Source organism: Gymnodraco acuticeps, unplaced genomic scaffold (assembly GCF_902827175.1).
Source record: "Gymnodraco acuticeps unplaced genomic scaffold, fGymAcu1.1, whole genome shotgun sequence".
Classification (NCBI taxonomy): Eukaryota; Metazoa; Chordata; class Actinopteri; order Perciformes; family Bathydraconidae; genus Gymnodraco; species Gymnodraco acuticeps.
This window is the reverse complement of record NW_022990042.1, coordinates 2,731,029-2,749,091: the sequence shown is the minus strand read 5'-3', so window position 1 is coordinate 2,749,091 and position 18,063 is coordinate 2,731,029. Positions and strand designations below refer to the sequence as shown.

Genomic DNA, 18,063 nt, shown 5'->3' with positions numbered 1-18,063 from the left:
AATACACAATAACACAAACAAACCAACCAATCCAGTCGGCAATAAACCAGCCGCTCCCGTGCTCTGCAATTTCAGATTCATATTTTTCTCAGTGGAGTCTTGTGGCTTTAAAACAAAAAAAAAGCATAGATAAGGGGTTCAGTTAAGGATTTTTTAGGTAAGCCTTTCTTTTATCTGGGTAAAATACGTTATGCTACGGACCCCGTCCCTCAGCAGTTAAACACAGTACTGTAGGTAATACACTGACATTTAATTACACCACCTTCACCTTCAAACTATCCCTTTTAATAGCATTCATTCACAACTCTAACAACATACAACTGTCTACTATGGGACGCTACAACCCAGTCTCACGGCATTTCGTGTTATAGTCACGAAATTAATCTATTGATTCGTGTTCACCAACACGATTTCCCCATTTATTTCGTGTCACACAGAACGATGTTTTATAAAAAAACGTTTTATTTTTGTTTTTTATAAACAAACAACCAGACCGACAGCACAATAGCAGTTGGCAAACAAGTAGGATGATAACAGTGCGATTCGAGTCCGACAGGACAAAAAACAAAACAAAATAAATAAAACAAAACAAAAAAGGACTGCGACAGGACAAATAAAACAACAACAAAAACTAAAGGCTTTGAGTCTAAGCCCATTATTAATAACGTAATGAAAAAGTAGAAATCAAACTGTGTATAAATGGAACAAAAAGACCAAACATATCAAATAAAAACATAGCACTTGTTGGTCAGTCAGCCGCCCACTAATCACAGTTTAACACCGCAGGTCCACCACCCTATTGTACAGAGACATCCGGCATGTCCAGCTCCCGTATATACCTGTAGAAGGGGTTCCACATCTTGTGGAATTTTCCCAGGGAGCCCCTCACTATGCACCTTATTTTCTCGAGTTTGGCTGAATTTAGGACTTCTTTTAACCATGAGGTGTGTGAAGGGGATATTGGAGACTTCCACATGAGCAATATCAGGCGTCTGGCTAGTAAGGTAACAAAGGCTATGAAGGCTGTCTCCAGAGAAGAGAGTGGGCATGTGGATGGGGTTACACCAAACAGTGCGGTCATAGCATTAGGAGCGATCGGTTTTCCAGTGATTTCTGACAGTGATCTAAAGATGTCAGTCCAATAAGAGTGTAAGACCGGACAAGACCAGAACATGTGTGCGTGACTCGCCGGTGCTTGGCTACATCTGTCACAAGTTGGGTCTGCCTCCTTATATATTTTGGAGAGCCTGAGCTTAGTAAAGTGTGTGCGATGCACTACTTTGCACTGAATCAGTTCATGTCCAGCACAAATAGAAGATTTATGTACATTAGCGAGTGCTTTTTCCCAAAGTTCTTCAGAAATCTCCTCCCCAAGATCTATTTCCCAAAGAGATGTAATGATGTTCATGGTAAACAAACGAAGAGAATAAATCTGAGCGTAAATACACGTCATCATTCCCTTCAGAGTAGGTAACGGCCTAAGGAGTGTGTCTAGTGGCGAATCAGTTGGGTGATAGGAAACTGAGGAAATCTATTATTAACAAAACTACGAATCTGTAGATACCTGAAGAAATGTTGGCTAGGTAGTGCACATTGATCAGATAGCTGTTGGAAAGAGGCAAATGTGTTGTGAATATAAAGGTCTTTGAATGTTTTAATGCCTTGGTTAGACCAAATGGTAAATGCGCCATCTACTAAGGATGGAGGAAAAACATGGTTTGCAGTTAAAGGGGCTAATGTAGAGTATGTTTGGAGACCAAAGAAACGTCTGAACTGATTCCAAATTTTCAAGGATGCTTTGACGATTACATTTTTAGTGTAAGCAGAGGAGGGGGTCTTAATGGGAGAGTGAGCCAATGCTGAAAGAGATACTGGACTACAGGAAGCAGTCTCCATTTCAAGCCAAACAGATAGAGTGCTGTGAGTCAGACTGCAGCCAGGACTGTATTATTCTCAGATTTGTAGCCCAATAATAGAACCCAGAGATGTTCACAAGTCTTTTTTTGCAAGTCCAAGTCAAGTCTCAAGTCTTTGGTCACGAGTCCAAGTCAAGTCTCAAGTCTTTGTGGGGTGAGACTTGATCAAGTCTCAAGTCTTTGGTCACGAGTCCAAGTCAAGTCTCAAGTCTTTGTGGGGTGAGACTTGATCAAGTCTCAAGTCTTTGGTCACGAGTCCAAGTCAAGTCTCAAGTCTCTAAAAAATAAAAGTCTCATGTCTCTTCTGGTTGTAATAAGCCTTCCATTGTCTGCTGCTATCCAGTCTGTTAAGAATACTGCACAGCTATATCTAAGAAATTCAAAGCATTTACTGTATCTGAAATATACTGAACTGGTGATATTAAAACATGACCTGTTCCAAAAGAGATATCTACCATTAACACCATTTACCAGCCAGATGCTGGTAAATCATGCAAGTGGCTGGTACTGTATGTTGCACGCACCAGCCAAACATAACAATGGCAATCTATTGAGTGGCTGGTAACATTTCAACATTCACTAGGCTAGCCATTTGGCCAGTGGACAAACATTTTAAAATTTGACCTCTGCAACCGTATTGTTTAATTACACTGGGTCTCTAATGACATCTTTTAAGTCTACTATAAACATATTCCTCTATCCTCTCACTCAAACCCAGTGTAACGGTAACCTGATAAACCTGTAACATTAACGTTACGTGGTCAACAATAAACCTGTAACCTGCCTATAAACCGACAGATGTATTTATGTATGTAACTATGTATTTTTCTACGTTTAACGTTAGCCAGTGGCAGCGGAACGTAATGATTAACGTTACCGACCTTTTTTATGTCATGTCAAGAGTTGGATGTCAACGCCACTCAACGCAAACAAGTGTGACAAGCAAACATTCACTCATCTTTTCAAATATTCAGTTACAAAGCTAGTAGCAAGTTAAGTTAACATTACATAGCTGATGCTGAGCTAAACATGTGCGTTAATGTGACTGACCTCTCCGGGTGAGTTTTCAAGTGCCTGATGAAATTTGACGTTGTTGCACCAGCATCCTTGATTTTAATATTGCAGACTTTGCAGTGTGCGCTCCTTTTGTTGGTGCCGCCGGCGTTTTGTTCTAAGTTTTTATAGTTGAACCTAATTACAAGCGGTACAGCTGCAGGTGTGCGGCCTGTCGCCATGGTGTTACCATGATGTTAATGTTAATGTTAAAGGTGGGGTAGGTAAGTTTGAGAAACCGGCTCGAGATACACTTTTTGTTATATTCCATGGAATGCTCTTAACATCCCGATAGCCGGCCCGGCTAAGATAACTGGATGGCCTACCTGCCTGTCAGCCTCCCATCGGGGCACAAACTTATCTCGTGCCCTCATTGGTCATGTGCGCGTTCGTGTGTGTTGGAGGAGGGGCTCTGTGAGGAAGTGGCAGATTTTCTCCGTTTGTGTATTTTCAAATTCTAGCGATCTCGAGCCGGTTTCTCAAACTTACCTACCCCACCTTTAATACGCCAAAAATAGAAAACACAATGATTGTTCACGAGTCCCAAAACACGAGTCCAAGTCGAGTCCGAAGTCTTTTGAGCAGGAGTCCAAGTCAAGTCTGAAGTCTCTGTGTGTGCGACTTAAGTGCGACTCGAGTCCGAGTCACAAACTCGAGTCCCCATCTCTGATAGAACCTCAAGTCAAGTCCACCCAGCGCCTTTGGTCTCTGTAAAAATGTATTGCGTATCCTTGGGATTTTCTTGTTCCAAATAAAGTTCGAAATAATAGTGTCAGTTTTACGGAAAAAAAATTGAGGGAGGAAAACGGGCACACATTGAAATAAATATAGACATTTGGTGAGTATATTCATCTTGATAGAATTAATTAGGGCAACCAGAGACAGATTCAATACTGACCAGCGATCAAAGTCTTCCTGTACGCGGGACAAAAGGGGGGCAAAATTAGCTTTATAAAGATCTTTAAATGAATCGGTTACCTGGATCCTGAGGTAAGTGAAGCTGTGTAGTGCAGTTTTAAAGAGAGTCCGAGTTCGAAATATTATTTACATTGCTTTTAAAATCGTTCTGTGTGACACGAACAAAATGGAAAAATCGTGTTGGTGAACACGAATCAATAGATTACATTTATTTAGTGACTATTATACGAAATGCCGTGAGACTGTGTTGGACGCTAAGACAACATCTATTTTTGAAATGAATTGGTATAAATGTATTGCTAAACTAGGTATATTATTTATTATGTTGCTATATGTCTGTCAAATATGCTGTGTTTTTTTTCAATTTCTAATCTTCTGGATGCAGAACGAGGTGAACGCCATCAAGTGGGATCCCACTGGCAGCTTGCTGGCCTCCTGCTCAGACGACATGACGCTTAAGGTCAGTCCTCATCACCTGCAGACTTATTTGGTGTTATTTTATGGCTTAGATGACAATTTAAATGAGCCATAATCAGACAAATTACTCATTATATGTAGTGATAAATCCATGCTGACAGCTTGTTTCTTCTTCTCGTATAGATCTGGAGTATGAAGCAGGACACATGTGTCCATGACCTCCAGGCCCACAGTAAAGAGATCTACACCATCAAGTGGAGCCCCACTGGGCCCGGGACCAACAACCCCAGTGCCAACCTCATGCTGGCCAGGTGAGAGCGCCAAGCAGCCATCATATGCACAGAGTCTAATGTTCCTAAACAGGCAGTTTTCGAAAAATAAAATATTTTATAATAATTCTGAGGAGGTATCAGGATATCAAGACAAACTCAATACATTGTGTTGCAGAGGTGGACTCGAGTCACATGACTTGACTCAAGTCGCATATTTTTGGACTTGAGATTTGCTTGACTAACATTGATAAAAGACTTGACTTGACTTTGACTTGGTAGTCATGACTTGAGACTTGACTTGAGACAGATGACTCAAAAGGACTTTACTTTTTTTAATTAAATATTTGTTTTTGTATTGTACGGAGCCCCTAAAGGGCAATGAAAAAAAGGGTTAAGATACTGTATCTCGTTCGCACAAGTAAGTTACTGGAGTGCCAAGTAGGAAGTGGAGCACACGGGAGACAACCCTTTCATTGCAGATTGTAATGTTTATGTTGGGAAATGGCAGTATTTTAGATATATTTCGAACTCGGACTCTCATTCACTTCATGAAATCGCTACAGCACCAGGAGGAAGTGGGACGTGTAACTCTGCCTCTGAGAAGTGCAGCACCAGCGCGCAAAGAGCTGTGCCTTTTACGCAACGCCTTCACTGTGTTTACTTTCATTAGAACCGCTGAAGAGCGGGCAGGCTGCTTCGTTTTAACCACACACACCTCTACACACATCAAACTGCCCGATTAATCCCCCTATTATCACTAAGGTGTGTGTGTGTGTGTGTGTGTGTGTGTGTGTGTGTGTGTGTGTGTGTGTGTGTGTGTGTGTGTGTGTGTGTGTGTGTGTGTGTGTGTGTGTGTGTGTGTGTGTGTGTGTGTGTGTGTGTGTGTGTGTGTGTGTGTGTGTGTGTGTGTGTGTGTGTGTGTGTGTGTGTGTGTGTGTGTGTGTGTGTGTGTGTGTGTGTGTGTGTGTGTGTGTCCAGGGAGAGACTATGATTGTGATTTTAAGAGTGACTCCATCATACTTTGATGATGTCAATAGGGCGCTGTTTTTTCATCGCATCATCGTACACACTCTGCAGCAGACTGTGTGCTGATGGTTGTTACTGTCAGAGTGTGTTTAAGACAGACAAAGGGAGAAATAAAGAAAGGAAGATGAGTAGAAAATGCTTGCCTCACCCCTCAGGATATTTGCTCTGGTCTCCGATGCTATGCTTTAGCAAGGAGTGTCACTACAAGATGTTATCCACTCACATCTGGCTCCAATGTGTTTTTCTCACAATCCACAAATTCTCACAACATCTTTTAGAGTTTATTGGGCAATTTTTTGTGGCAGCCCATATTGTCACTAATATTATTATTAACATATTAAGCCTATTAGCTTTGGCTCACTTGCTAACTTCTGTGAGACCTTAGGGCTTCACTGTGTTTACTTTCATTAGAACAGCTGAAGAGCGACTGCAGGCTGTTTCATTTTAAACACACACACCTCTATACACTCACACCTCTACGCACATCGAACTGCCCGATTAATCCCCCTATTACTCGTTTTATGAAGGAGATGTCCGGTCACTAAGGTGTGTGTGTGGTGTGTGTGTGTGTGTGTGTGTGAACAGCATTTGTTTTCAAATTACCATGAACAGTAATTTACACACATCTGGCCAACTCCATATGTATATGTGGGTGTTCCCAAATGAAAGAAATGTGTTTAATCTTAATGTCGCACTATCAGCACACATACACTATTCCGTTGTATTGGTTTTAATGCAATATTTCTTTGTGCACAGACACAGTTAGGAAAACAATGAAACAGTGTCATATGGTAGCACCTTAGACAGGAGAAATACTGTGACTTTGCTGAAGGGGAGCCAGGGCAGGAGGCTTAACATGTTGATGTCAAATATGTACTCCTGTTATCACTTTAGAGCCCTTTTAGAACTTATAAGGTTATAATTTCAGCGCCCCATTCTCCATTGCTGTTTATGTTGAAAATAAAACAAAACTTTTCATAACCACAATATTTGTAACTGATTTAAATGCGGAAACTGGGGTTATTCATCAGAATTTCGAATTACTTGACTTGTGACTTGCTTGACCTGAGCAATGACTTGACTTGCTTGACTCTCACCACAGTGACGTGGTTGAGACTTGCTCATGACTTACACATGTATGACTTACTCCCACCTCTGTTGTGTTGCATAGTCTAGAACAGGGGTGGGGAACCTCCGGCCTCCTGGCCGTATACGGTCATTTATAAACACACGCAAAAAAAAGAAAATTAAGAAAACTAGACCGCAAAAGAATTAAACAAGCGAGTGCCTGTTTACCTTTAGTAATGAATATTAAATGTTGAGAGGAAATCTTTCCACCAATAAGTATTCCAAAATGTATTCACTTCAGGTTTACGAAAGTAACTGTAATCAGATTACTCGTTTTTCAAATGTAACGCGAGCTGAATACAGTTACTTGATTTTTGTATTCTGATTACGTAACGCCGTTACATGTATTCCGTTACAACCCAACCCTGTTGGCGACACACTTTACCTCACATTTACTATATACAGTATTGATTGTCCTTCCTCCTTATCTTCCAACCATTTGGACGCAGACTTGCATTTCCCCATAACGATGTTGTTTAACAACCGGCGTAAACGGGCCTTCGCGCGCTATCGAGCAGTGAGCGTGCGATGTCCTGTTCAGATGACGTCAAGTCCAACGGGATGCCATCAATAAACTACACAGAATCACACTACACACCTATGCAATGATTACATTCAGGCAGACTGTAGAATACAACCTCTTTGGACAATTTATGTACTTATTGAAAACAAGCTACAAAATGTAATACCTTGGAAAATGCCCTTTAATACTTTTTAAGACCTTAATTTGCGCTAAATTGATTGATCAACTTTTAATACTTTTTAAGACCCCGCGGACACCCTGTCATTATAGTTATAAAAAAATAAGAGAATAAATGAAAAACAGGTATAAAATACTATATGACAGTAAAAAAAGTTGTTATTAATAAACAAGAATACAGTTTGAAAGGAGAGTGATTTGTAAAATGTCCATAAAGAAAAAGAAAATCTGTTGACAGTTCTGTTTCATATGGGTGTTGAGAGATGTATCCTAATTTTGCTCTCAAAGTGCACCAGATTGATGCTTTTAACTTCAACATTTAAAAAAGAATCTTCCTGAGGGAGCATGCCCCCCGGACCCCCCTAGAGGAGGTGAGGTCCCCCCCACTTAAATCATGTTGGTGGTCATGCCACAACTGTGCACATGCGTGTAACGCGTTACAAAGTAAATAATATTACTTTTGTCGGTAACGGTACGTCCACACAGCAGCTTTTCGAAAATCTTGGGGCTGGGCGTGTCTGAAAGCTTTTTTGCGAGCAACGCGACCAACAACCAATCACATGAATCTCCCGCCCCCGACATACAAAGCAAAAAACCCCGGGGATTTTATGCGAGCAATATATATATATATATATATATATAAACTCCCCAAACAGGCGAAAACCTACCAGTTTCACCCACTGTCTCTGCCACCTCCCTCCATGCCTGGTTCCTCCGGTTTGTATCCCGTTAATAGTTCTGGTCGTAAAGAACCGGGTGATTTGCTACCGTCATTTCTCGTTTGGAATATGAGGAAATGAACTGCGGTCTGGCTCTCCCTGCTTACACGCGGTTTGATTGGCTAGCGCTTCTACTGTCAGATTTGCATAAACGGGATTTGATTGGCTGACGCTTCCAGCTCAGCTTCAAAAGTAGAACATTGCTCAACTTTTGAATCCTGAAAATCCTGGAAATCCTGGAAATCTTCGCTTCGCTCCCCCACAATGCAGTTCGGCGAAAAGCGAGGCAAAGTGACGTCATCCCCATTCAAAGTCAATGGGCAGAAGCGTTGGAAGCGTTGTTTAAAGCTGCTGTGTGGACGTACCGTAACGGAGTAATGTAACGTGATACTTTTATAATTCAGTAATCACACTACAGTTACTAACATTGCCCGACACGCGTTACTTCGTTACTTTTATAAAATCAGTAATCACACTACAGTTAGCCTACTAACACAGAATGACTAGATTCTCCCTTTGACAGACAAGAGGGATTTCCGCCGCAGGCTTATATTTGCGCAACTTGCGTGTCCACATGCAGTGCTGCATAAACATGGCTGAGTCAACAGCGATAACTTTCGAGGGGTGGAGGTATGCCCATTATTTTGAGTTCGTCCGAAGAAAGGACAGCAATGTGACGGTGACACCCTTTAATTTACTGCAACGACATGTCGGGAAACCCCCTCAAGGCGGCACCATGCATATCACGCCGTAAAATGCAATATTCAAGTTGCAGGAAGCACAGTATTTGTTAGTCTATGAATATGGTGAAATATCATTCTGTATGAGGTAATGTGGTGCTGCAGAGACATCCCAGCATACTCCTCATATTTCACAGACTTAAAAAAGGATGTTTGTTTGGTACAGATCCCCCTAAGAAATCTTACCATCATAATTCAATGCATTTTCACTAATAGTGAGAATTATGATGCAAAAATTATCAATCCCTCTAATACCGGGAACCATATAGCAATTATGAATTATTTCCAAATCGTGCAGCCCACCTGCTGCTAATATAATATTCAGGTTTGACTTGCCTTAGTTTTTGTCTCTGATGATAACATGCAGAGCCAAACAACCAATACGCCTCAGTCTTATTGGTTGTTTGGATGCTGAGTCACCACACTGCCAGTTTTGATGCTCCAGCTGCACCTGTAAAGGTTGCCACTGTGGTGGGCTCGGTCAACCGGATCGGAGAGGGTCTTCCACCCAAGCAGCCCTAAAATCCCAGTGCGCCTGAGCGGAATAAACAAACTCACAATGCCATCCACGACATAGTATTGAGAGACAGAAGTATCCCTCAGTGTTTCAGATAAAATGACTGTGCCTGGTCAGGTCTGTCACAACAACGACATTATTGACTTATTGTACGATTGAAAACAACTTCATACATCTTCCTGATTATGGTCCACATCTCTGGTTATATCTAACATAAAGCTAGTTTTTTGTTTACTATTTCTTTTTTAACAACGGTCTTAACCATTTAAAAAAAAACTGGATTGGCAGTGTAAAGCATGTTTAGGAATGAATAACACTCTCTCTTTACTTACGACAGTTATTCAGTTATCATGCTCCAAATATCTGGAACAAACTCCCAGAAACCTGCAGGTCCGCTACAACTCTGACTACTTTTAAATCCAGGCTGAAGACTTTTCTTTTTGTCGCTGCTTTTAATTGAACTATTCATATCTTAGACAGCACTGTAACTTTTATCCATGTATTTTTTCTTTTAATGTTTATTTTATTATCTTTTCTTTTTAATGACTGATTTTAAATGCCTTTTTCTTAATGTCTTTCATTTTTTGTAAAGCACTTTGAATTGCCTTGTGTTGAAAAGTGCTATATAAATAAACTTGCCTTGCCTTACGACGTTTGTGGTTTTGTTAGATTTATGTGTTATTCCTTTAAAACATGTTGTTCCATAATTATATACATAAAAACGCAATTTCTTCGGAAATGACGTGTCGTTGAACAAAAGAAGTTATCGGGAAAGGCCTAGATATGGTCTCAGATTAGAAGAACATTTATAAATACAATTTATTACCAAAAAAATGCATGCATAAATAAAGGAATTAATGAAGTAGTTTCTTTTTAAATGAGATCCAGCATTTCTATTGTGCATAATGTTTCTCACGTGTCACACATTGCAGTTGATATTCCTGCGACACCACTCTTTGACACCCCTCCCTCCTCTGCTTGTTCCCTCTGCAGCGCATCGTTTGACTCCACGGTGCGGCTGTGGGACGTGGAGCGGGGGGTGTGTATCCACACTCTGACCCGCCACCAGGAGCCCGTCTACAGCGTGGCCTTCAGCCCAGACGGCCGGCACCTCGCCAGCGGCTCCTTCGACAAGTGTGTGCACATCTGGAACACTCAGGTCAGGGATAATGCTTTAACATTTTTGCACATACACATTAATATAAAAGCATTAGGAGAAGGTTTGCTGATGTGTGTGTGTTTGTGCAGACGGGGGCTTTAGTGCACAGCTACCGGGGGACAGGAGGGATCTTCGAGGTGTGCTGGAACGCCACAGGCGACAAAGTAGGAGCCAGCGCGTCAGATGGATCGGTGAGTTGTTTCTGAGTCTCACACACACTTTAACCTCTATTCACACTACACTAACCAGACACCTGACCCAGGTGCCCCCAACAGTGCGCCAGACTCTGAGGAAAATATTAGTTGTGGCCAAACGGCGGTACTACACTTCCGTATCAGTCGCTGGGCCCGGAAACACTTTTTCCCATTGACTTACATGGGGAAAGAGACGTCTGTAAATCGTTGGATCATTTTTTTAAACTAAATAAACTACCCAGTATGAACACTTGGATAGCCCTTATTAAAAACATTCGGTCCTCAAGTTGTAAAAATGTGCTAATAACGTTATTCTGAAAGTTATTTCCCTCTGCATTATGAACGCGCATCTAACCCACGGGACCGCGCCGCCCGGCACGTTCATGTTACGTGTTCAGTACTACATGCGTTTTACCTTTACCCATGGATGCACAATAAGAACGGATTATATGAATACTTTCGTGACGTTTTGCTCTCTCAAAAGTTGGGCCATTTTGACTTCATGCGCTAATGAGCAACTCTCATAGGAATGAACGAGGCCCCGCCTCCCACGCTGTATCCAGTTCTTATTATACATCCATGGTTGACCCAGGTAGGCCGACCCCATAAAAGCTCTGGGTGAAACCTGCCTCTGCGGGGTAAAAGGTTTTACTGCTTGTCCCAGGACATGTGGTTTCAAGGACTTTAGCACCAAGGCACTTGAGATTGTAATATAATACAGACTGCTCTGGCGGCTGTGTTTTAAAAAAGACCAGGAGACAGCTTCAAACACAGCCTAAAAAACTGGATACAATTTATATTTGTTGGAGTTCAATTCATAAACACTTAATAGAGCCATTGGTATCTGATGTTGTTTTACTGATTGCTAAATCAGACATCTAATGGTTGTTGCTCATAACTAGCAGCCTAACCCTATTAACAGTTGCTCTGGATAAAAAACCTTTTCGTGTTTGAATCATATTCTGAAAATAACTAAGAACATTAATTAATACTTATTTATTCAATTGCAGTCCTATATTTTTAAGCTATCTCTCTACATGCTAATAGTAGAAGTGTTAACAAGCATTGACCCGGGGAGCAGCAGGGCAGAGAGGCTGAGGGGGGGGGGAACGTTCCAGAAGCCTGCCTCTACGGCTGAGTGTCTGCACTACTGCTGCAGAGCTAAAGAGACATGACAACACATCTGGATTCCTGCAGAGTAACGCTATAAGCACTCTTATTGGCTGACTTTATCGCAGGTATGCCATGTGCAACCATGAAATAAATACAGGTATTGCTCAATAATGATTTCCTTTAAGCCTACCCACAAAAGGTTCATATCTACATCAATGTTTCAACACGTGTTATCTTAATCTCTTGACAAGCCTCCACAGTGCACAGATGATAAACAATTGGATAAAGGCTTGAACTAAATGAGGGTTGTGTTTCACAACAGCAAAACATTCACAAACTCTCACAAAACGTGTGCAGTATAATCTAAGTCTCATATTTCCAGTTGTTTTACTACTTTCAAAAGAACAGCCTTTTCTTGCTATCTTATAAACACTTACACAGATGAGCAGTGCAGCAACACAACTACCAGGCTCTTTATGGCTATGTACTAAAAAGTGTAGTTTTAATGAAAATGCATGCGTTTGTGAAGTGGTGGGCATAGGACTGGATAAATGAGTTGCTTTAGTTTAAACGCAGAGCCCTTTTACCTCAATTCACTTTTCTCTGATTTTGAAACTGGAGGCATGTGAGAAAAAAATCCAAGGTAACCTGGGTTAGGAATATGACAAACTATTTAGAATTATTCCTGTAAATTGTTGATGAGCAGGTTTGGGAAGTGACGAATTACATTAATTGTGTAACCGGATTACGCAATCAAATACAAAAAATGACATCATCAGATTACTGGTACATTAAATGGGGATTACTGGAAGGATTGCAAATGATGCATTAAGAAGCACACGTGCACACATTACAACACTTCATGATTCTCACAAAATCAAGTGAAACTAGTCTTGGATAAACCATAGCAAATGTTCTAGTTCAGTGGTTCTCAACCATATCGCAGAACAAAGTAAAAATAAAAAAATGACATAAACTATTATTAAATATGTCGGGTAGTAATAGATTTATTTATTTTCTTCTCAGAGTGTACCAGAATGCGTAGTTTATATGTTAGTATTTCTAAAAATCTCCTGGGGGACAATCCCCCCAGACCCCCCTTCTGGGGTTGGGTTTTCAGCATGTCATGTTTTTCACGTGTGGTGAATTTGCAGGATTGGCTCCAAGTCTGCCTTTTTATTGAATACAAGTCAAGTGTGCCTTTTTTTGTTATACAGTTCAACTTTGATTCTAGAAACGTAATGACCATCATCAGATTAAACTTTGTTTAAAAGCATACTTTAGTTCTGTGAAGGGATATAAGGATATATGCACTGTACTTCACTTTAATTACAATTGTATGCTGAATAGATTTGAGCGGTTCAAAATTGTGGGTCGCGATTTATTGACGAAGGAAAAAAGTGGGTCCCGAGGCCTGACCAGTTGAGAACCACTGTTCTAGCTCATCGTGTCTTTTCTTCTTTAATAATGTTATATTATTCTGTTGTATTACATTATACACTTAAGTAAAAGCCATCTCATTGATATGTATTTTCTCTTGTATTTATTTACATTGCTATTGAGCTAATCCTAAAAAAGTAGTTACAGAAATGAATCAGGTTAGATTACTTTATATTCCGATTCTTCGATTTAGTTACTTTTTCCAGTTATATAGTAATAATGGAATTCCTTATTAAAGTAACCCTCCCAACCTGCTTATGAGTAATGAAACATACACCCTGCCAGCGCCTGACGTGGAAATTATCGAAACAGGAAGTAGCCTTTTGTTCTGACTGTTTTACTTCCTGTTTTTCCCAGGTTTGCGTGTTAGACCTGAGGAAATGACACTCGTCAGGGGAGCCATGGACCGACTACGAATGTGTACATAGCCAAAATGACTGAGTGTCCCTGCCTGTCCGCCACACTGCTGTAGTCCCATCTCACACCATGGCCCGCCATCACATCACAGCCAAATGGAGCCCCCCCCCCCCCAACATATGTACACACGAGGACCACACCTTGGACACCTGTGCCGCTCTCAGACGTCCAGCAAACAAACATTTGTCTGTTTTGACAGACACATCACTCACACGCCCAAACACTAGGACTCCTCTCGCTTTCATCTTTTTATCCTTTGTACCTGAACGATTTTGGTTCCCTGTCGGCGTGTGCATATTGCATATGTCAGCAGATGTGTCATTGTTTTGAATTTTACTGCTACCTGCGGGTTAAATATTACATGTGGGGTGGGAGAGAAGAGGGGTAGGGCGGGGGTTTGAAAGGTATTCATCTTTTTACAGCCGGTGTTTATTAATAAGGTGTTCATTTGGAGATCCACTCATCCACTTATTGGCAACAAATGCAGATGTTTAGCTTAGAAAAGGAAAATGTTTTTTAATTCTGTGGACTATTTTTTATCCAATCCAGTTTGTTTTTTTTAACAAAGTATAAAGCAGTTAATCAAAGGCTGAACCGTCCTTTGTTTTTGCAACCTCAGAAATGGTTTTCAGGTGTTCACAACTCATCAGGTTAATATATAGAGCTCTAAAGAATTCAAAACCTTTTAGGCTGAAAGATAATCTTTGTAACAACATGTCACCAAACACCCAGGTAACGTGGCACAGGAAGAGCTTGCTTTCTGCCGTCGGTTCAGCTTCTGGGATCTGTGAACTATATCTGCTCGATGTGACGCCAACAACTAATAGTTGCTTATTTCCTCCATTTTTGGCTTCTTGCTGACATTGCTAAATGATAATCAGACCAGGCCAATGTAATGTTTCCTTTGCTTGTTGGCATCACTTTAACACATCGAGCAGTGGTTTCCAGCAAGTACACACTACAGTCCCTGCCTTTGTTTGCCGTTGATAACAATTAACACACACACACACAATCTACGCTGTGTTCCGGCCTATGCATGGACAGACAGCGCTTACTGTTTGTAGAGTTGGTGTCTTGAGGCAAGTCTGTGCTTGTTGTTAAAAAGCAGACTCGCAGCATATGATCTGCATATAACATATATATATAAATATATATCTGTGCTATCACATGGGACTCTTCTTGTATGCCACTACGCTAAGGGTAGTTTTGAAGATGCTTCAAATACAGTGTGATGTCACTGTGCATCAGCAAGGGTCTTTACCCAAGGAATGGTGTCTTCTTTTTATGAAATACCATTAAACAGTCATAGAACATTTTAAAAAGAGCAGCCATGTGAAGGGTGTTTTTTCTGCAAATTTAGAAACCGGGAGGTGTGTTTATTTAAGTCATCGTAGACACATCTAATAAAATGCTCTTAAAGGTGAATTAGAATTGCTGCAGAAAGTGTGCATTGGGTAATTAAGGCGTCCTAGGGGTTCATCATTTAGGCAGACTTTGTGGCATTCCGGTTTTCATCTCGCAGCCATAACTAGCAGCTAACGGCTTGACAAACGTGCACGTATCGTCGGACATTTCAGAGGTTTTTTCAGAATGTTAGTCGTTTTTTTTTAAACAGTACTGAAGACTATTTTAAAGTTGGCTTTTACAGTCAGCTGTGATTGGACTGTACGACAAAGACACTATTTCAAATGATGTCTATGACAGTGGAATGGTATTTTATAATGTTTTGTTTTTAGATGATAAGCTTTTTACACTGCATTCAAGTGTGTTTGCTATCTTTTGTTCCTACAAAAAATACTAACTTTAACTCTATCTTTGCTATGTCGGAGAGCCCTTGAAGGTTTTGTACTCCTCAAAACTTTTGTAATTCTGATTTATTTGTAGCTACGTACACAAAATGAAAACAAAGAAATAATTCCGGATTAAATTGTCAATGTATTATAACCTGGAACATGTAAATACAAACTTGCAGATTTCTTTTTGTTGTGTTGTCTTTGCCCTCACTTATGTTGTACTCTTTTCTCTCTCACTCACATGGTTGCAGTCTGCAGCCTCTTGATCTGACTGTTGTAATATCACTCAGATTTCAAGGTCTAGAATAAAATCTATTTTGATAATATCAATGTGTTTGGTTTTACTTTCCATGTTGCTGCACTAACAACATTTCTTATGAAGGAGTTAATATGATATGGATTGCCATCCAGTTTTCTAGTGACAAAATGTTCCCTAGAACAGTTGAGTGACATGTTATATTATATTTTATATTGTATTCATTCAACAAGTCAACAGTAAACTCACAAAGAGTAAGTATAACTACGGGAAATGTGTGTAAAATTAGCAAATTGGATGCATTTTGAGCAGATACATTTCTCTAAAATTGTAAACTTAAATTAAGGGTTTTCTTCTAACAATCAGTTATACTCTTTTGTTTTCTCAATAGTTTGGGTAGAAGCCAAATACCTTCAAAACCAAAGAAATGCATCATTCTCAGCTGTACTTTATATTCAGCGCTAACAAGCAAATGCTAGTATGCTTGCTTACATGCTAATCCAAGATAGTGAACTTGTTAAACAGTACACCTTCATAACATCAGCATGCTAGTTGCTAGCATTGTCATTGCATGCATGTTAGCATTGGTATTTTGAGCATTTAGCATTTGTATCATGAGTGCAAGCATTAGAGGTTTCTCAATACTCTAATTTCCCCTCCTCGACTCCTATCCTCGAGACTTAGTGCCGCCCACAGGAGATGCGAGCGGAGGACTGAGGAGGGGAACCGAGGAGAGAGGAGGGGAAGCAGCAGGCGGTTAGAGAAATGAGAACTCCTCTCCTCTGAGTGAAATGGGGAATTGAAATTACGGGCCAAAAGTTGTATTTACAAGTATTGAAAGTAAGCATAGGACACCAAACCAACTGAGACCCGTCTGTAGGTGTCCGCCGCATCTACGCACTGTACAACACACACACACACACACACACACACACACACACACACACACACACACACACACACACACACACACACACTGTACCACACACACCTACAGCTCCTAAAGCATAATCAGGCTACAACATAATTTTATTATGTGAAGCACTAAATGGTCTTAGAAAAATGTCGACTCTTTGTTTGTATATATCTACTAAACTACAGCAAATACAGAGAGTAATGTAGGCCTGATGAATGATATACTGAATGATATATATGTTACACACTGCTCTGCTTTCTGCACGGACCTCACAGCTGTGAGGACCAGCTGTGAGGACCTCACAGCTGTTCTCTCTGTAAACATCGCGTTGCGATGTTTACAGAGAGAACAGCTGTGAGGTCCGTGAGGTCCGACTTATCTCAGCCAATGACAGCTCTGCATGCATTAGCTGAGATAAGTCCGGCCGTGCGTCACGCCTCCACCGTTCCCGGAAATGCATCTGCGGAGGAGCCGTGGAGGAACCATCAGTGGGCCCTGTCACCATAGATATATATAAACACTAGATGACTCACCCGCGCTGCTGGCCAATGGAGACCGACGTTGCCACTTGCCCGCCATCTTGCTACAGGCAGTTCTCTCATTCATAACATTATGGTTTACTATTTAAATAACCATAGCTTGCTCAATTTTCAAACGGTTTGGTTTTTTATAAACATCAAAGATGTAGTTATGATACTGCATACTTATAATCATGGACTTTCATATGAAAATAACATTAATCAGATAAAGCAATAGCTATACACACATACACAAGGTATTTATATTAAATATTTGCCGGTGTATATATTTCCATTTATTTTTATTATATTGTTAATATTTAAAATAAATTATAAAATTAAAATACATTTATATTTTATATATAAAAATCGGTCTCATGTTACCACTCTGTAAGCCAAGAGTTGTTAATTTAGCAATGCCTTAGCTTTAAGAACAGGGACACAACTAATGACAATAGCATATGTTGGTATATTATTTAGATATTCACACCTTTATCAGAAGAACCAAACCAACATAAAATGTGCACAGACAGACCAGTTCTGTCTAATTTATCACAATTATTTTTGACATGAGATCTTCATTTTACTATACTAGTTTTGTATTTAGTTTCTAGATTTGTAAGCAAATCCAGAACCTTTGAAATATGTTATTTAAAAAAGACCAAGAATAATATAAACTGTACCATGTGTCCTTTTGTGTCCTTCTGTAGTCCATTTGTGGTTTGTCTTGTCTCACCCCGGCTGATATATCACAAAATCCACTGTTTAAATTGTTCCCTATATTGCCCCTATGCCCCTGTAAGGTGTCCTTGGGAAAGGCGGCATCCCAAAATAAATGTATTATTATTATT

At 40.3% G+C, this 18,063-nt stretch overlaps 1 protein-coding gene across 4 annotated transcripts in view; it reads left to right on the top strand.

Moving 5' to 3' along the window:
• The window catches only part of LOC117545466 (F-box-like/WD repeat-containing protein TBL1XR1), a 69,879-nt gene extending 54,031 nt beyond the window's left edge, over window positions 1-15,848 (top strand). For all 4 annotated transcript variants that reach the window (XM_034215245.1, XM_034215244.1, XM_034215246.1 and 1 more), the window contains exons 12-16: window positions 4,273-4,347; window positions 4,488-4,615; window positions 10,400-10,565; window positions 10,655-10,756; window positions 13,670-15,848. In XM_034215245.1, coding sequence (XP_034071136.1) covers window positions 4,273-4,347; window positions 4,488-4,615; window positions 10,400-10,565; window positions 10,655-10,756; window positions 13,670-13,696 — 498 coding nt within the window. In that variant the 3' untranslated portion in view covers window positions 13,697-15,848. The remainder of the gene's footprint in view (window positions 1-4,272; window positions 4,348-4,487; window positions 4,616-10,399; window positions 10,566-10,654; window positions 10,757-13,669) is intronic.
• Window positions 15,849-18,063: the final 2,215 nt, after the last annotated feature.